General features: G+C 44.5%; 1 protein-coding gene across 2 annotated transcripts; it reads left to right on the top strand.

Moving 5' to 3' along the window:
• The first annotated feature begins 3855 nt into the window (after positions 1–3855).
• TMIGD1 (transmembrane and immunoglobulin domain containing 1) lies at positions 3856–19134 on the top strand. 2 transcript variants are annotated; one of them, XM_026517785.3, is made up of 7 exons: positions 3856–3911; positions 5652–5755; positions 7821–8099; positions 11300–11575; positions 17040–17143; positions 18205–18245; positions 19018–19134. In XM_026517785.3, exons 1-7 carry the CDS (start codon positions 3865–3867, stop codon positions 19019–19021), a joined length of 855 nt encoding a protein of 284 aa, XP_026373570.2. In that variant the 5' UTR covers positions 3856–3864; the 3' UTR covers positions 19022–19134. The 2 variants fall into 2 exon arrangements, with proteins under 2 accessions (XP_026373570.2, XP_057174120.1); XM_057318137.1 differs by having other exon boundaries at positions 3857–3911; positions 5649–5755.
• Positions 19135–20197: the final 1063 nt, after the last annotated feature.

Raw genomic sequence — 20197 nt, 5'->3', positions numbered from 1 at the left:
GCTGTCAGTTTTAGGAAAGAGGAATGTTCCAGGAATGACTTTTATGACCTTGGACAAATCTCATCACTTCTTTGACTCTCCAGAAGGGGCGCCATGATATCATTTTTGAAAAATCTGAACTCCCTCTCCAGCACTGATCGCACTCTACCCGGCTCCTACCCATGATTGTTTCCCTTCCAGAATGTAAGGCCCTTTAAGACGAGGAGTTTGTTTTGTATATCTTTGTATCTCTCGGGGTACCCACTTAATGTGGGATTCAGGGAGCACCATTCATCTTGTAGACATCGTAGATTTGTATAGTTAGTAAAGCAATTTTCCGCAGATGTCAGGAGAGTGACTTGGGAAGCCAGGTCTTTTATTTATTCATGATAAAGATACCATATTGGCTTGAATGGCATTGGCCCTCCCAATGTTTAGAGCACTCAGCACTTAGGGGGTAATTATCTGTAAATACTTACCCTCAAATATGAGTTATGAAAATGTCAAATATACAGAAAAATGGAAACTGAGTAACTCTTTAACCCTCTCTTTATTCTAGATTCAGTAGGTGTGAATATTAGCTATTATTTGCTGTGTGTGGTGTGTGTGCATGTGTGTTTGTTTTTGCTGAAATCATTTGAAAGTTAATTGTAGTCCTCCTGACACTTAACCCATAAATATCTCAGCAGGTATCTCCTAAGAATTAGGACATTCTCCTACATAACTGCAATTCTATTATCACACCTAAGAATAATTAACCATTATTTCCTAATATCACTTAGAAATAGAAGTTGGTGTTGGTGCCCTGCCCACATGCGCTTGGCCTGCCTAGAGGTCACCTGCCAACGGCTCCCATATAGCAAGCAGATGACTTCCTGAGTGTCTCTCCCTGAACCTTCATGGCTGGATCAAAAGAGCGCACTCCAGGGGCGCCTGGGTGGCTCAGCTGTTAAGGGTCTGCCTTCGGCTCAGGTCATGGTCCCAAGGTCCTGGGATCGAGCCCTGCATCGGGCTTCCTGCTCGGCAGGAAGCCTGCTTCTCCCTCTCACACTCCCTTTGCTTGTGTTTCCTCTCTCACTGTCTTTCTCTGTCAAATAAATAAATAAAATCTAAAAAAAAAAAAAAAAGAGTGCACTCCACCCTATAGGATGGGCTGGAGATCCTGGGGAGTCAATGCCCCAAGAGTGTTCCTTAACCAAGGATGGACAGAAGTGAGTGGATAAACACCCAAGCTCCCTTCCCCTCATGAGTTGATTCTGAGGGGTGCTCCACAGAGCTTGTCAAAGGGCCTACAGGGACGGTCACCCCCAACGCTGACCTGTCCGTCAACACACCCTTTATTGGCTGTCCTTCCTTCCCTACCTCACTTCCTTGCTGCGCTTCCAGAGGTCACCTTTAAAGAAACTATAGCTTGCGGCCGAAGCTTCTGTCTTAGAGTCTGCTCTGGAGGGACCCAGAACCGAGACATCAGTTCACTGCTGAATCCACTTACAGATGATGATAGTAAAACGCACCGCTCCCAGATCCGCAGAGAAGCAAACTCGAAACCTGCTCTGACGGTGCTTGCGACTCAGCCACAGAAACCGCTCTTGGTTCCGACTCTTCCTGGAACGATGCTATGTACGGACGCTGTGTTTATTCCTTATGTCCTGCCCGGCCTGCATCAGTCATAATAATGGCTACTGCTAATTAAGAGCTTACCGCGTGGCTGTTTCACGTCCTTTACTGCACCTGCTGCCCACGGTGGCTTTGTAGGGAAGGTGTTATTATTATTCCCGTTGTATCGGCAAAGAACTCGAGGCTCACGGAGGTTAAATAAGTGGTTGAAGTCAAGCTAGTAAGGGGCAGTTCTGGGTAGGCTCACCACTGTGTTAAAATGCGCAGATGACCATAAATCTTCTTTTATTCTAGTCTTGTATGAACGAGAACAACAGTGCTGGCCAGATAACACTGTATAGCACAATGTAATAATATCATAAATGTACATATTTTTTTAAATGAAAAATTTTTTAAGATTTTATTTATTCATTTGACAGAGAGAGAGACAGCCAGTGAGAGAGGGAACACAAGCAAGAGGAGTGGGAGAGGAAGAAGCAGGCTCGCGGGGGGAAGAGCCTGATGTGGGGCTCGATCCCAGAACTCCAGGATCACGCCCTGAGCGAAAGGCAGATGCTTAACGACTGAGCCACCCAGGCACCCCATAAATGTACATATTTTTTAACCAATAAAAGAGTTATCTTCAACTGCTGATTCTTGAGAGTGTAATACAAGGATTCCCCAAACACGTGAGGGTCTCAAAGGTATAAAACTTTTCCCTGTCATATAGGATCTCATTAATCTTCAAAAACATCCTTCCTTTCTGGCTTGAGATCTCCCTGGTTCCCCTTGTACTTCTCCTGCCCCAGTCCTGATATTAGCTGTTTCCTCAAGGAGTCCTAGTTCATTGTAGTGAAGAATGATATTAAAGCCCAGATTCTGAGTACTAGGAGTATTCTTTTCTACAGGATTGGCAATGTTTCTAGCCATTCCAGGCTGTACACCTAGAAAAAAATGTATGTTTTAAAAATAATTTTCATGGAGCGCCTGGGTGGCGCAGTCGTTAAGCGTCTGCCTTCGGCTCAGGGCGTGATCCCTGCGTTCTGGCATTGAGCCCCACATCAGGCTTCTCTGCTGGGAGCCTGCTTCTTCCTCTCCCACTCCCCCTGCCTGTGTTCCCTCTCTCACTGGCTGTCCGTCTCTCTGTCAAATAAATAAATAAAATCTTTAAAAAAGAAAAAAAAATCATTTTCAATTCTGTTTACCATTACAGTGTTTTACTTTGTTCTTTGATTTTCTGATTAGGTCTTTTTTTCCCTCTTATACTGAAATTCTTGATTCCTTTTTTTAAATTAATTAATTTATTTAGCACAAGCCAGGGGGAGAAGCAGAAGGAGGGGGAGAGGGAGAAGCAGGCTCCCGCTGAGCAAGGAACCCGATGCAGGACTGGATACCAGGACCCTGGGATCATGACCTGAGCTGAAGACAGATGCTTAACCGACAGAGCCACCCAGGCACCCCTGAAATTCTTGATTCTTAATGTTATTAATTCAAAAATGTGTTTATCCTGCAGTATAAGGAAAATAATTTCAAATAATAAAACCAATAATAATACTACCAAGAAAATGACTGAATGAGATTTAAAATGTCTTTTTAGTTCTTTTTATCCTTGCAGTGTTCTGAACCATGCTCTAATGTCACCGAAAATAAATCGTTTCTAGGTGCAGTACAAAAAAACCCAACAACCCCCCCCCCCAAAAAAAACCCGAAGAACGTTTCCCTGTCCTACCTGGCTTAGTACAGCTTATGCACAAGGCATGGGTCACCAGTGGCAAGTAATACTTCTCCAGCATGATTTAAGTTGTGGAATCTTCCAGTATTTTGGCCACCATGTTCAAGTTAGATAACTTTGAAAATCTGACAGTCTCAGAATGGTAACGGGACAAGTCTGAGGAGGGTTGATTTTCACAGCAACCGAGATATTGGAACATTCCACAACTTAAATCCTGCCGGAAAGGTATTACTTGTCACTGGTAATGCAAGCCCGGTACATTATCTAATTTGGACATGGCAACGTTTGGTGAAATATGCCACACATTTTTGCACAAGGTCAGGTTTTCCAGAAATAATTACATCCCTGTTAGTAATATCTGGCCCCACCTAGTAATTTAGGGACACATGAAAACTTAGATCTGAAGATGTCTTTCCTAGTTAGTGTCTTCTCTAAGAATCCATAAAAAGAAACAGACTTTGAACCCAATTTATTTTGCTGACTTGACCCTACTGTCATAAAGTGTTTAAATTCAAGTAGTATAAAGATGGTAACAGGGAAAGGATTCAGGGTTCCAGATGAAGGAACAATTGGCCAAGGAAGTCAGCTTTTCAGAGCTCAGCAGGTAAGCAGTAAAACTTCACCTTGTATAGAAAGTAGAGTCGTGAAAATTAAAAACAAGTCAAGTAAGGGAAATTCATTTTGAAACGATGCGGTCTGGTATGGTGGAAGGGAAGGGGAGACATTAATTCTCCTCCTTAATTAATAGGGTCGGGTAGGGTCTGCCAAGGAGCCTACGCTCTCACCTACAGTGGATACTGCTTGAGAAAACTCTATTAATGACCAGATTCAGAAATCACCCCTGCTACAGTGCTGTAGCACCTTTGGCAAGGTTTTAAAATTACAAAAGAATTGATTTTTTTAAAAAAGATTTTATTTATTTATTTGAGAGAGAGAGACAGTGATAGGAAGAGAGAGCACACGCTGGGAGCAGAGGGAGAAGCAGGCTGCCCCCTGAGCAGGGAGCCCGACAAGAGGCTCGATCCCAGGACCCTGAGATCATGACCTGAGCTGAAGGCAGACGCTTAACCCAAGGAGCCACCCAGGCGTGCCAAAAGAATTGATGTTAGTACTAACTGTATCTTCTTGAAATATTGACCTAGGGTTGCCAGTCAGAAAGGGTGAGTCTGGCGGGAACGAAGCTTGCTGCTGTTGGGATGGGGTGGAGCAGGGCCTGCCTACAGAAGTCCTGGGCAGGTGAATATTTGAATTATATTCCAGCTCCTGAAGGTTAGGATTGGTATTAAAGGGACAAAATTACAAGTTGCTAATGTCTGTGGAGAGGCCAGGGCTCAGAAGGGATTAATGGCAGCTTCTTAAAGGAGGAGCATATCAGTCGACCCAGTAGGGTGCTTAAGAGCCTGGCCTTGGGAGTCCAGGGTTCGAATCCTAGCCCTGACAGTTCCTGTCTTCAGGATCTTGGGCAAATTATATAATCTCTCCAAACCTTTAGAAATGACCTCAAGAGGGTTGTTAGGCACTTCATCGAGATTGAAATAATGTCTGTAGAGTGGTTCGCACAGTGCCAGCTGCCTAGAAAGCGTTCAATATGTGTTTCTACCGTATTTATAGCGGTACTCTTGAAAGGAGGTAATACATACCTATGCTTTTCACAAATGAAATCGAAGAATCTAGGGAGACGGATAGCAGCAGCAAAAGCATAGGAGGAAAAAAGGGAGGACTTTATTATCTGTAATTGTTAGTCTATACTGGGTTAAGGGGAACGCGTATTCCAAGGGGAAGGATGGTGGTGGGATGGGGGAAAGCAGAGATTAACCTGATTTCGGACTAGAAGCCATGTTGCAATTGAGGGTTTGCTAAGGTATGAGCCATTTGAGTCTATGGGATTTGGAGCAGTCTCAAAAACGCTCTTTAGCAGAGAGCAAGTTTTACAAAAATGGCCCAAGAGAGGCTTTCAAAATCAGAATTACTACAGTTCGGTAGAGACTGTCTGTGAATGAAGCAAGTTTCTTCTCTCTTTCTGTTAAAATGACATTCTATCAATTTCTCCAGGGAAGACCGGCTCTACCTTCCCCAGGGCTGCCGTACAGCTGCCCCGTATCTTATAGCCTATTCCTTGTGGTTTTCTTCTTCTTGCCTTAAAAAAGAAATCCTTAATACTAAAAGTACTTTGAACTCAGTAATCAGAACAAGATTGTTTAATTAAAAACTAGAAAGAGTACTGTTACAGCTGGGATGACTCATCTGGGATTTTATTTTAAATGCATTAACAGACAAGAGGAAGGTTCATAAACTCAGCATAGACCAAAGTACAGAACCAACTACACCCTTTCTCCCCCAGCAGATCAGACGTCAATTTGTTAAAGATGGCGTGGAACATCAGTGGCCTAATGAGAATGGGCAGATTTCTTCTCTTAGTGATTTTCTTTCTGCCATGTGAGGTGACAAGTAAGTTCGTATTCCTTTGGTCTCTTTGTAAATAAACACTTCCGATTATAACATGATCAGCGGGCATTGGGAAAAATCCAAGACCCAAATCACCAAAAACACAGTTGGTATGGTTCAGAGTAGAGGAGTCAGACAACATGATAAGACATTAAATGGAAAAATATTTTTATGGGTCTGATATGATAAGACAGAGCAAATATTCTATTCTCTCTAGAGCCACAGCGCAATTTTTCTACGTTTTAATGCATTTCATTACTAACGACATCCGAAACGAACTCTGCTGTTTATGTGAGCATACCACTTCCAGGAAAATCTTTCCTGGATTTGTTCTGTATTCCAACCTGGAAGTAGATCCCCTCCCCCAAACAAACCCAGATTTTAAAAATAATACATAGTCATTGTAAAAAAAAAAAGGAAATATATAAAAGGATAAAGAAGGTGTGCCTGTGTGGCTCCGTCAGTTGAGTGTCTGACTCTTGATTTCATGGGATCGGCCTCTGTCAGGCTAGGCCCAGCGGGGGGAGTCTGCTTGCAATTCTCTCTCTCCCTCTCTCTCTCTTCCCTTCCCCACCCTGTGCACGTGTGTGTGTGTTCTCTCTTTCTCTCTCTCCCCCTCTGTCCCTCTCTCTCTCCAAAATAAATAAAATCTTTAATTAAAAAAAAAAAAAGAATAAAGAAAACTAAATCCCGGGGCGCTTGGGTGACTCAGTCGGTTAAGCGATGCCTCCCGCTCGGGTCATGATCCCAGGGTTCTGGGATCGAGCCCCACATAGGGCTTTCCACTCGGCGGCGAGTTGCTTCTCCCTCTCCAGAGCTCTGTGATCTCTCTCGCTTTCACTCTCTCTCAAATAAATAAATAAAATCTATTTTTAAAAAAAGAAAACAAAATCCCATCATCTGGAGATAACCACTCAACAATGTTTTGATATATATTCTTCCAGATTTTTAAAAAATGCTAGGCAGCAGTCACATCTTTTTCACCAGTAGTTCATGCATATTAAAGGAAAAGTTCATGTGTTTACAGACCATGGTAACAAATGTTATGTCGGGGGCAAGTCTGTGGCAGCTAAAGTTAATTTTAGCTTTTGTTACTTGCTTCTGAACCAGGGAGTTAAGAACGGAAATTCAGGTATGTTACAGTGAATGGATTTCCGAAAATCAGAGATGGAAACCAACGGTTATATATCCTGATCATTCATTCTACAACAACTCTTCTATGCTACAAACCACAGCTGTTAAAACATCAATTATTTTACTACACTGCCAAAACAATATTCAAACATCGGAAATGCAAGACCACGTTTTCCACAATCCTATCACCTAATCGGAAATCTTTTCAAATCAGCTTTGGCCCATATTCAATGTTTATATACTTAGAGTAATTACTAGAGATGGAATTTACATTCTGCCTATTCACAATGTTGTGTCTTAAGTATTTTTCAATTTTGTTATAGTCCTTTTTCACTTGTATTTCCCCACTCCCATCCCCTTCCTTTGCTACTTTCAACCCCTTGAAGTAAACAGTTTAAGTCTGGAAAGCATATCTCTACTATTTCTCTCTATTTTTACCAATCCTATTCAGTGTACACACTGAGGTTTTTCCCAAGACTTTTCCTCTTAAATGCATGTGTGTATGCATGCATGCATTCGTGTGTGTGTGTGTGTGTGTGTGTGTAAGTGGGCTAATTCTGTGCATAGTAGTTCTCAAACTTCACTGCACATTAGAATCGCCTGAAGGCTTTTTGCAAATGCAATGCCCAGATTGCAGTCATATCAATTAGTCAGAATGTCTGGGAGTGGGAGCCAAGGCCTCAGTGTTTTTAAAGATCCCCAGGTGATTCCAATGTGCAGCAAAATCTGGTAACCATCATTTGAACATTTTCCCTCTTGTAGTTAATAATACATTATGGAGCTTTTCCCCTGTAAAATCATAGAGATCAATAGGACTGTTTTTAATTACTGCAGAGTATTTCATTGCACTGGTGTAACGTGATTTGTTGAACCAATCCTCCGTTTACGCCATTTAGGTCATTCACTCTAGGTTAATTTCTCCCTGCCCTCCCAGGTTCTGTTTTAACTGTGAATGATAGAACCGAGAACTATATTCTGGACACTGGGCTCGGCTCCCAAGAATCTCTGGAATGTGCTGTTCAAAACCACACCCAAGAGGAAGAGCTGCTCTGGTACCGAGAAGAGGGGACAGTGGATTTGAAAGCTGGCAACAAAATCAACTCGAGCTCTGTCTGTGTCTCTTCCATCAGTGAGAATGACAACGGAGTCACCTTTACCTGCAAGCTGCAGAGGGACCAGTCGGTGTCCGTCTCGGTGGTGCTGAATGTCATTTGTGAGTGAGGGGAAGACACTGCTAGCCAGTCTGTGTTGTCTGCACTGTATCAAGTGATACTTGAACTGGGACGAAGAGCGTGTGCGTTTTCACATTTGCTTGGTGTTGTCTCATTGCCCCATTTATGTTCCCCCAACGCATGAGGGTGCCTGTTTCCCCACAGCCTCACGAGCACTGAGTATCCTCAAACTCTGAGAATATGCCAGCCTGATGTGAGATTTTATTTTCATTTTCTAAATGTCCACCCTTTCATAAATGTACTGGCTGTTCATGTTTCTTTTCTGTGAAATGCCTGCTCATGTCCTTTACCCATTTTTCTATTGGGTTATTTGCCTTTTTAAAATTGGTTTGGCTTAGGGGCGCCTGGGTGGCTCAGTTGGTTAAGTGACGGACTGTTGATTTCGGCTCAGGTCATGATCTCAAGGGTGTGAGATTGAGCCCTCCTCCCCCCCGACAAGCCCTGTGTGGAACCCCATGTTGAGCCTTGCCTGGAGCCCCTTGTGGGGCTCTGCACTGGGTGTGGAGCCTGCTTAAGATTCTCTCTCCCTCTGCCCCTGCAGCCGCACTCTTTCTCTCTAAGAAGAAAAAAAAAAAAAAAAGGAGGAGAAGAAGAAAAAAGAAAAGAAAACAGTGCCCATCAAGTAAAATGATTAAAGAATCCTGTGTTACATAGTAACACGCTAAAACCAATGAGCTGGATCTTTGTGGTTCAATGGGGATATATCTCAAAAACACGCAAGCTATTGAGAGAATAGAGTCTTTTATATAAGCCTCCTAAAACAATACAATGTATTTCCTATTGGTACATTATATGTATTAAAAAACTGGTTTTTAAAAAAAAGATCTGCAAGGATTTACATTAAACTCATAGCAGTGGGTATCTTTGGGGAGCCAGGAAGTGAACAAGATGGAGTCAAAGAGGACCTTAACTTCATCCGAAATGTACCAATTTTTCCAAAAGGGAATACTCACATATAGCTGACAGGCTTCAAAATTAACTTTAAATAGTTAAATAAAAAGGAACAACTGATAGGACATGTCCACAGGCGCTATGGTATATTTGGTAATTATGTTGTCTATTCTAGCAGCTTCCTACATATCTGAATACCATGTAACATCCTCATTGGATATGGATACAGAATTTCAAGCTCATTCCAAAGAGCAACAAAATGTCATTCTTCTGAAAGAGTTATTAATAGCACAGCCTACTCAGGGTCTCATTATTCAGTGTGCAGATTATACAAACTCCTTCTTTCCTCTTCTCCACCTCTCTCTCTTTCCTCTTGCCCACTTTTCAAGCACTTTCTTACTCTTCTGCACCTTGACCAGAAAATGCAAGGGGCTGGGGCGCCTGGGTGGCACAGCGGTTAAGCGTCTGCCTTCGGCTCAGGGCGTGATCCCAGCGTTGTGGGATCGAGCCCCACATCAGGCTCTTCTACTATGAGCCTGCTTCTTTCTCTCCCACTCCCCCTGCTTGTGTTCCCTCTCTCGCTGGCTGTCTCTATCTCTGTCGAATAAATAAATAAAATCTTTAAAAAATAAAAAAAAGAAAATGCAAGGGGCATGGAGAAGAAAAAGAGTCACCTCAGCCATTTCTTCTCCTAGATGTTGGAAAGCCCCGGTGGGGGTGAGGGTTGGAATTATTTAGTGAAGGTAAATGTGTTCAGGCATCTATGTCTCTACGGCTGCCCTTATCATGGAGGGAGTAAGGACTTGCTCACACGGAGGGATGAGAGAGTCTCGAAAGCTCATACCTTCCGTAGATGGTAGCGTTGCCATGAGTGGAGCACCTTCTGGGAGGAGGACATTATTTCTAGAGGATCACTGAGGAAAAGCAAGCATGCACAGGCAAATGTGGCCGGGGCAAATGTGGTTCGATAAAATGCAAAAAGAGAGGATGTGAGGACACCTCAAAACCACCGTGGCCACCGCCACCGCCACCACCACCGCCACAATGGTAGTAACTAGCACTGTGATAAATGCTTTACAGGCATTATCTCATTTAATCTTTACAGCAGGTGAAGGTATTATCCCACTTTTTATATGAGGAAATTGAGTGGTTACTTAGCAGTTAAGTAACTTTTCAAGGTCACGGTAAATGGCGTGGATGGGATTAGGGACAACTGCATCCCTGCTTCCTTCACATTATACTGTTTTCTCCAACATATTAGTGCAGATTGGTTTCAGAGAGCAAAGACTCAAGGCTTATACTATTAGGTAGTGTTATGCATTGTCTATTTGGTACAGAGTCATTAGTTTTTATGATTTACTTATTTATTTTAAAAGATTTTATTTATTTATTTGTCAGAGAGAGAGAGAAAGAGAGAGCACAAGCAGGGAGAGCAGTAGGCGGGGAGGGAGAAGCTGGCTCCCTGCTGAGCTAGGAGCCTGATGCAGGACTCGATCCCAGGACCCTGAACTGAAGGCAGACGCTTAACCGGTGGAGCCACCCAAGCGTCCTGATTTATTATTTTTACAATTTTTTAAATATTTCTTTTTTTACATATTTCTTTCTGATTTCTGTTTTTTAAAGATTTTATTTATTATTTATTTGTTAATTTATTTATTTGAGAGAGACAGAGAGAGCACAAGCCGGGGGAGAGTCAGAGGGAGAAGGAGAAGCAGATTCCCTGCTAAGCAGGGAGCCAGATGCCGGGCTCGAACCCAGGACCCTGGGATCATGACCTGAGTGGAAGGCAGGCACTTAACTGACTGAGCCACCCAGGTGCCCTTCATTATTTTTTTTAAAGATTTATTTATTTGAGAGAGAGAGACAGAGAGTGTTCATGTGTGCAAGTGGGGGGAGGGACAGAGGGAGAGACACTTCAAGCAGTCTCCTCCCCGAGTGTCGAGCCAGACATGGGGTTTGATCCCACCACCGATGAGATCATGACCTGAGCCGAAACCAAGATTCGGCCGCTTAAATGACTGAGCCGCCCAGGCGCCCCAGATTCATTACTATATACATTTGTTTCGTGGTTCATCTTCTCTACCACATAGAAGTTCTATGAGGTTTGGAACTGGATATATGTTCTTTACCATTGTATCCCCAGTTTGCAGTCCAGGCATAGGGTAGGTACTCAATAAATTTTTGTCAAATGAATGAATGACTGCGTGAGAAAGACTGAAGGAAGATCTTGAACGTTGACAGTAAACTACTGCTTACCTACTAATTCAACCTAAATGCTTGGGTCTTGCAGTTCCCCCGATTCTAAGTGGAGACGACTTCCAAACCGTTGAGGAAGGCCGTGATGCGAAGTTGGTCTGCAGTGTGAAATCCAACCCCCCGGCTCAAATGATGTGGTACAAAAACGGTAGCATCCTGAATTTAGAGAAAAATTACCAAGTCCTTCAGACGAGTGAGTCTCTTCAACTGTCCATCACCAAAGCCGAGAAATCCGACAATGGAACCTATAGCTGTGTTGCAAATTCATCCCTGCAGATGGAGACCAGGGACTTCCATCTCATCGTCAAAGGTAACTCTCCTTCTAAGTAACAGTAAGCCAAAAGTCAGAACAGGTGTTCATAAAGATTTTTGTGGCAACAAATGATGATGACAATTACGATTAGTAGCTATGATTTTCTTCGGAGAGTCATGCCGAGCCAAGGAATTTCCACTAAGAATTCCAATTCTTCCATTTAGGGTACTCATTCCATATAAAACACTGCTTTTTGAGCAAAGGTCCTTTTTAGAACCAAGTGCTGGAAGTCAATTCTGGTTGGCTTTTGGGGAGGAGTACCTTTCATGAATTCTCCTGGGCAACAAAGTTCGTAGGAACTGGACTTTTGAGTTTACAGCCTAATGACAAACAGAAAGAGATGTCAGAAACACCAAGAGAGGGGCGCCTGGGTGGCTCAGTCGTTAAGCAGCTGCCTTCGGCTCAGGGCGTGATCCCGGCGTTATGGGATCGAGCCCCACATCAGGCTCCTCCGCTAGGAGCCTGCTTCTTCCTCTCCCACTCCCCCTGCTTGTGTTCCCACTCTCGCTGGCTGTCTCTCTCTGTCAAATAAATAAATAAAATCTTAAAAAAAAAAAAAGAAACACAAAGAGAAAGAAAGGTAGGTAAGAACGTGAGTCTCTAAAATCACTCCCAACACTGAAGTTGTAATCTATAGCCCAAGCAGTAGCGAGGAAGGGGGAAGATGGTGCAAAAAAGGTCTTTCTCTTGGCTTCATGCTACACCTACCCAGATTTTTCACCCTTGCAATAAGTAACAGGGAACAAATGAAGTTCCAAGTGTTCTTCATTCATACACAAAGAGAAGGGGGACCTGAGCAGAGAAAGCAAGGAAAACAGGAGAAAGAAATGAGGTCAGAGAGCGAATGGAATGCAGACCAGAGTTCCTATACCTCCACTTACCACGGGCTACTGTGGCAAAAATCGACCTTGAGGTGAGCAGCACGAAAAGAGATTTTCCAGACTACAGCTGTGATAACTGGAAGACGAGCGGGCGTCTTGGTAGCAGGATAAAGGGAGCCACAGTCTAAGCACAGCAGGAAAGACCCGGAGAGGATGTAGAGTCTCGAGGACTTCTGCAGACACTGCCCTAGCCCTGGAAAGTTTTGGACGTTGAAGCAGGACAGCGCGAGACGGAAATTGGCAGCAGTCAAGCCTGTCAATCATCCTTTGTTGCTACGAATCCAAGTTCAAAAATAACTTCCTTTTTGATACAGATTCTGAAAGTTTGGTTAATATAGTTAAGTTTTCTTAGATAACATCTCTTTTAATTTGAAACAACCATGTACTAAGACCCTTACCTGTCAATTTTAGTTGCTGAATACACAGGCCAAAACATACTAAAAAATCTTTGAAGTTTGCTTTCATGTTAAAACCGCAATTATGAAGTTGAGAGACCTATCAGACCATGTCATCTGCAAACTCGGGCAAGCTCTTTTTCTGGTTAGAAAGCCTTAGTTTGGGTACATTTTAGTAAGTCCCTTCTTCTTCTAATTGGATAATATGGATTGGTTGAAATAAAATTTCATTTTTCTGAAAAAAAATGAGAAAGAGAAAGGCAAGATACCTGGTGCAGCAGGTGCAGAAATGCTCGTGCACACATCTGCTGCTCCGAGGCCAGGGCGCTAAGAGCGGCCAAGCAAGCCGAGGCTCCTACTTCTTGTTAGAACATTATTCACTTTGTCGTTTGCTTCCCTGTGCCCACACATCGCCTTTCTTGCTAGTGCCTGGGAAGCCAGCTGAACCCCTGCCAGAAATGTTGGACGATGTGACCACGGGGCTTATTTCCTCGCCCTCACGGGGAGGTCGGGGACACCAACCCAGCTGAATGCCCATTCCTGTGATCGCTGGCGCGGTCAGTACTTTGTCCTGCCGAGCGGTGACGGTGTGCCCAGGGGCTGCTTGCTTTCAAAACCAAACCCACAAATAACCCAACTACTCTTGGGATCAGAAGTGGCGGAGGAGACACCTTGTTGAAGCCGGGCCTGTTCACCTCCCTTCCAAAGCATGGGTGGTGGGGACCTCCGGCCCGGCCATGCTCACCGGCTGTAAAAGTTACGTGCAGAGATGAGGGAGCTGCACCATCCGTCTCGGTCAAGAAGGAATCACAAGTGCTCTGTGCCATAAAAAAAAACAAAAACAAAAAACAAAACAAAACCCCCTACAACTCGTGTGGCAAGCAGGATGCTAGCTTGGCAACTTGGCTTTTTGGTGGGCAGGATCCTGTTTGGGGTGGAGCTCTTCCAAACCAACTTGTTTTTCTGATTTCTTCCTGCTCTGTGATTTCCTTGGCTGTGGGCTGCCTTCACGGCGCTGAGCGCTCGGCCGCCGGCGCTCAGGTCAATGTGTTTGCTGGGAGCCCCTCCCGGCTCGGCGCTCTGCAGGGTCGCTGCTAAAGGAGGCCGCGCGAAGCTGCAAGTGAAAGCCCGGAGCCTGAGCCCGCGAGTGTAGCCTGTGTGTTGGGATCATCTTGCCTAATAAATACGGAGGGGAAAAAATACCAACTCTGGTTACAAATAAGAGAGGAGAACAGGACAGCAAGAGAGATGCAGCACCCTTTTTATTTCCTAGAAATTCCTCAACTCGTATGTTAGCCAAGATCGGAGCCCCTCCCCCTCCGAGGGTGAATCCAGGGGCCTTGGACTTAAACTTGCCAAAGTCGCTGTCATGGGAAACTTGGAATCCACAGTGAGCCTGTGGGTCAGGCAGTTTATTTCAGCTCGTTTATGGAGTGAGAGCTGCCATGGGTGGCTTCTTTTTATTCAGCTTGGTAAAAATATTCAGAGCTGTGACTGATTTCTGATTTCTTCTCCTAATTGTCCTTCCTTGGCTTCCCCTCCATTTTGACATCTTTCCTTGGCACTGAAAGGGGAAGGGGTCCCTAAGAAGGTGAGGGCCCTTTGGTGTCTCTCAGGGCTGGCTGTTATAGAGCCAGGGCTTACGGCAAGGCCCGCCGGGAAGTTCTCCAGGGTACTGGAGCAACTCGCACCCTCACGAGAAAAATTTTAAGTAACCGCTGAAAGAGAGCAAGAGTAAAGGGTGCTCAATCTACTTACTCCCCCTAATTATCCTGAGCAGGAACCAGACAAATAATAAAGAAGAAAACAAGTAAAAGGTAAGTGGTGAGTGCGTCCCACAATTATGAAGGGATAAACCCTATTTTTTTAAAAGATTTTTTAATTTATTTATTCGACAGAGATAGAGACAGCCAGCGAGAGAGGGAACACAAGCAGGGGGAGTGGGAGAGGAAGAAGCAGGCTCATAGCGGAGGAGCCTGATGTGGGGCTCGATCCCATAACACCGGGATCACACCCTGAGCCGAAGGCAGACGCTTAACCGCTGTGCCACCCAGGCACCCCGGATAAACCCTATTTTATAACCTTGAAGAATATAGGCCTTGGGCTTTGAAATGAGATTTAAGTCTCCTCTTCCCTCCTCCCCACCTTTTGCCTGTCAGATACCATCGTGTGAACCTGTGTCCTTTCTAACACTGACTTTGGTCTGCGGTTCTGTCTGTTGTATGTCTGTCTCACGACCAGCACGTGAGCTCCCTGCAGGCAGGAGCCTTCCGCGGCCGATTCTTTGCAGGACTGAGCACAGCACCACTACACAGTAGTTGTTCAGTAAAAATGTCTTGATTACGCTCAATCTACGAATTCAATTGTGCAATAAATAGCACACTTTTTATCTCTTATAAATTTCTAAAATATTATCTTGGCCAAGATTGGAGCCCCTCCCCCTCCTAGGGTGACTCCAGGGGCTTAGACTGGGTCATTTAAATGTCTTTGTTGATCTTAATTAAGCACTGTTACTTTTGAAGCTTTCATCCTGGGGGGCTCAGATGGTTAAGCGTCTGCCTTAGGCTCGGGTCATGATCCCGGGATCCTGGGATCGAGTCCTGCATCAGGCTCCCTGCTCCTTGAGGAGCCTGCTTCTGCCTCTGCCTCACTCTCTCTGTCTCTCATGAATAAGTGAATAAAATCTTTAAAAAAAAAGTTTCATCCCATATCATCGCAAACATTAAAATGAAGCACGTTAAGTACACTTTCTGTTAAAATGTTGAAAGGATGTTTGTAACTTGCATATATTTCAAATTTTATTATAAATAAGTTATTAATTTGGTTCTTGGGGTTTGAATATTATTATTATTATATAACAGTTGGATTACAGTTGACACAAAGTTACATTTTATAGATGTTTCAACATTTATTAATTTTGACTAATTTTGCCACTTTATTTTCATATTTTGGAATCTATATATGTATATTTTTAAGATTTTATTCATTTGAGAGAGAGAGAGTGCAAGCAGGGAGGGACAGCAGGGGAGGGAGAAAGAATCTGAAGCAGGCTCTGCACGGAGCTGGGAGCCTGATGCGGGGGCTCGATCGCATGGTACCGAGATCATGACCTGAGAGTGAGCTGGACACTTACCCAAGAGTTGGACACTTAACTGACTGAGCCACCCAGGAATCCCGGAACCAATTTTTTCCCAGGTCTCAACTATTTTCATAGGCTTTTGGGAAGCTTGCAAGCATAGGCACGGCGCCCATCGTGCCTGACGAACAAAACAGCTCGGGGGTTCCCAGGTGTTCAGAAAATGAGGGAACATGTCTAGGCGGACATGATTGCTGCCGATCTCCTTCTAGCCCAAGTTAGAAGTAGACTCTGCACTTCCGTGTCATTTAGAAAGGTAAGAACATCTTTAGCCAAGGTGGGGAAGGCTGGTGCTTAGAGTCCTACTTCCCTAGGGGCACCAGACAGCCGCCCTGTGGAATGTCTTGTCACCCGCTTGGGGCACCAGCACAGTACTGCTCCTCAGGCCCACAGGCCTCTTGAGCCCTTAGTCCAGCAGGCTCTTCCACTTGTCTCCTCTCCTCTCCTCCTCCTCCTCCTCCTCCTCCTCCTTCTTCTTCTTCTTAAGATTTTATTTTTAAGGGGTCTCTACACCCAACATGGGGCTCAAACTCACAACCCTGAGACCGAGAGTTGCATGCCCTTCCGACTGAGCCAGCCAGCCGGACACCCCTTAAGTTTTCTCTTTTTGCTTTTAAGTCCTTTCTCCCTCCTTTATTTCCCCCCTTGGAGATATCTCCTAATATCTTTTGGGTTTTTCAAAGTGCAGGAAAAACCATTGATTTCAGCCTATTTCTGCTTTCTGTGTGGCAGACATTTTGGATGAAGAAAGCACAACATGGTCTGACTTCCTGTTTGGGGGAGTGATTCATATTGCAGTAAATTATCCTTCCACAAAGGAATGGATCCAACGCCTATCTCTGCGAGTTACTAGTTCTGTGACTCTGGATCAGTGGTTCCTCGCCTGTAAAATGAGGGAGTAACCCCTACCTTCTTGGGTGGTTTGGACGCTTTAATTCAGAGGATGCGCCGTGTTAAGTGAAGGCACCGTGGCTGGGACGTGGCAGAAGTACATAAACTAGACTCGTCTCAATGTTGGCTCTTGTTCCTTGTGTTTGCATCTCCAACAGATAGAACTGTGACGATGCCGATAGAACCCATTATTGCTGCGTGTACTGTGGTCTTTCTGACGTTGTGCTTTGGACTGATTGCTAGAAGAAAAAGAATAATGAAGGTATTTAAGTATTCTAAGCTATTTAGGTAAAAAGCCATGTCCATACAGGCAGAGAACTGGCTGTCAACGTGACTATGGAGCTGGGAACCATACTTGGACAGTCTGGTCTCTCTAAAGATCTAAGATGGAAGTTGCTCAAGGGAATAAAAATTGTACAGTTATTATGAGTACAGCTTTAACAAAGAATGGAAATGCATTGGAACAAAACCTGGATGAAAATAGCTGTGCTGTTAGCAGTAGGGAATTGAGGGCTGATTATTCTTCCTTTTAAATTACCCCTTCTCGTTGCTATGGTGCCTTCGGCATAATAAATAAATATACAGAGAAACGTTTGCTGTGGGTCCAGAGAGCTGCATGAAAAGCAGTGGCACTTGCTGCTCACCTTCTGAGAGCAGCCACAGGCCCTGGTGGCCGTGGGCTGCAGCTTGCATTGTTGAGTGGCTCGCCTTGCTGGGTAGCTTGGTGCAGAGTGTGTGTGCAGCTTGGTGCAGAGTGTGTGTGCAGCTTGGTGCAGAGTGTGTGTGCATAGCTGAATGCCCTGCATTTGGCTCCACCAGTTATTCCAGTGCCACAGGAAGCCTCTAAGAAAAGGCCAGTATGGTCTAGGCTTGTTAGTTATGCAGCGAGATGCATTCTTCCTGAAACATATGGTAACTGGGCGTGATTCAGGGCAACAATGTCTCCCAAGAAGAAATACACCCACCCCCTGGTGCCAATCCAAAGCAACTTTTTTCCTGGGGGAAAGAAAAAGGAAGAAAGAAAGAAAAGGAGAGTAATAAGAAATATTCAACTACCTAAGAATCCTGGGAAAGCATTTTGATTTAAGAATTACATTTCTGTAGGTTCGATAGAAATACTTAATATGGCCGAAAACGTAAGCCCTGCAACCGTGCAGAGGTGTCTGTGTTTCCAGCCACCTCCGGACTGATGAGTAGTTTTCTCGGTAGGAGAGTAACAGACATTTGGGCTTCCTATCCCTTGAGCCACATTGGTGCGTTCACAATGTTTATACACAGCCTTAGAAAAGCAGGCAAACTCATCCCCCTTGTGTTTGCTTTTAGCTGTGCATAAAGGATGAGGGTCCTCAAAGAGACACAGCTTTGTAAGTACTCGGGGCTGGGGCCAGTGATTTCCCATAAGCAGATCGGTAGCAGTGGTGTGTGTCATCCCGGGCAAACTCCTCCTGAGACGGGAGGTGCTGGGAGGTGAAGAGGTTCAGACAAGAACGGAGGGGGGAGGAGAACCTGCCTCCACTTTAGAGGAAAACAGGTGAGGCTAGGTTGGAAGTTTGCCTAGAACTGAGAATACTACCATTGGTCTTTTTTTTTTTCTTTTAAGATTTTATGTATTTATTTGCCAGAGAGAGAGAGAGAGAGCACAAGCAGGGGGGAGCAGCAGGCAAAGGGAGAAGCAGACTCCCTGCTGAGCACGGAGCCCGATGCGGGACTCGATCCGAGATCCCTGGGATCATGACCTGAGCTGAAGGCAGATGCTTAACTGACTGACTGACTGAGCCACCCAGGTGTCCCGCTACAGTTGGTCTTAAGCCTGCTCTCCACTTAGGAAGTTTTGGGCTAAATGCTAAGCGCCCGCATTGTATTGCCACATAATGTAAACGGCTGAGAGGGCTCACGGGAGGGGGGGCGGAGCCACGCTGCCTTCCCCTTTCACAACGGGTCTGAAGCCCAGCCCTCATTCTGAACACTGCCTCCTCTGGGGAGCTTCCTTTCCTCTGTCTGTCGGCTCCAGCCTTAGAGAAGTAAGCAGGGGGTAAAAAGAACGAAGGTGTTCTGTCTGAGAGCATGAATTTTGTTTTGATTTTTTCCCCTTATTTCCATGATCGTCATTATAATTGATTTCTTGGTTCGTTTCAGATGAGCAAGCTGAGAGGCCGTCTCACCCAGCAAGAGTTTTGCATCAGGACTTCCTTGATTTATGTAGTCCCATCTGTATTTATTGCTATTATTAAATTCACTCCTGTCAAATTGTCAGAGGTTATGAAGAAGTGTTTCATTAAGCACTGAACAGTAGTTGTTATGACTAATTTGATATCCTTGCAGAACATTTTTATGGAGAACGCTACGAAGAAGGAAAAGTAAGATTCTGTCAAGTCTTCTCCTTGAAGGGTACGTTAATTAACAGAGGTTTGTTCCAAAAAGTTTGGTCACCATTTACCATCGCGTCTGTATTTTTCTGGGTAGGAGATGAACAGACGTAAGGGCCAAACCAAAAGGAGAAGAGAGCTGAGCATAGAGGGAGCAATTTCTAAGTTGCCAAGGAAGCACATGAATAGTATCAATTATCATCTCTTTTCACTGTCGCCTCATAAAAGAAATGTTTTAGGACTGAAAAAAGGAAGGATATAATCTCAGAATATAAGGCATTCCTTTAAACAGAATAAATTTAGCATGATGAAAAAGTCAGCATATGTCCTTATTTTTCTCATCTCATCCTGGTTTGGTGACACAGTCGCAGAATTTGTGAGCTTTCCGTGGAGACGGAGACGAAAACTGCAGGGGCCACGGGGTAGCCAGCGGCTCTGCTCACAAGCAGCCCTCGCCCTTCTGGCACAGTCGCTTGCCTAGATCCAGCTCCACGAATGATGAATCAGCCCACACTCTTCTCTTACGCCTGCATTTTAAATTTCGGCTCTTCTGATCTATCATTGACCTTCCCCACTTCCATTCTTGCTTCATTCTTTTCTCCTGAGAGTCTTTGATGTCTCTGCTGTATTCATCGTCTAACTTCGATAAACAACAACAGCAACACAATTTTTGGCCTCATATTGCAGTAGCTGAACGTGCCACAGCAAGAGAGAGAGATCGGCTATCAGCCAGGTGGGTAAAAGCTTCTACTGACATGGAAGCAAAGAGAAGATTGTATGAAATCTCAACGGTCTTGTGTGTAAGAGGAACCAAGACACATCTTCCTATGAGGTTTCTCTCTGCTTCCTTGGAAACTTCCGCATGGAATGGAGAGAGAGACCGTTAGAGACTGTGATTTTCAGATTTCTCTGTCTCCTTGGAGGCCCCAACAGGTTTTTGTGGGGAAGCC

The sequence above is a fragment of the Ursus arctos genome, unplaced genomic scaffold (assembly GCF_023065955.2).
Source record: "Ursus arctos isolate Adak ecotype North America unplaced genomic scaffold, UrsArc2.0 scaffold_24, whole genome shotgun sequence".
Taxonomy (NCBI): Eukaryota; Metazoa; Chordata; class Mammalia; order Carnivora; family Ursidae; genus Ursus; species Ursus arctos.
Note: the sequence above shows the minus strand (reverse complement) of the source record. Positions and strands in the feature narration are given on the sequence as shown.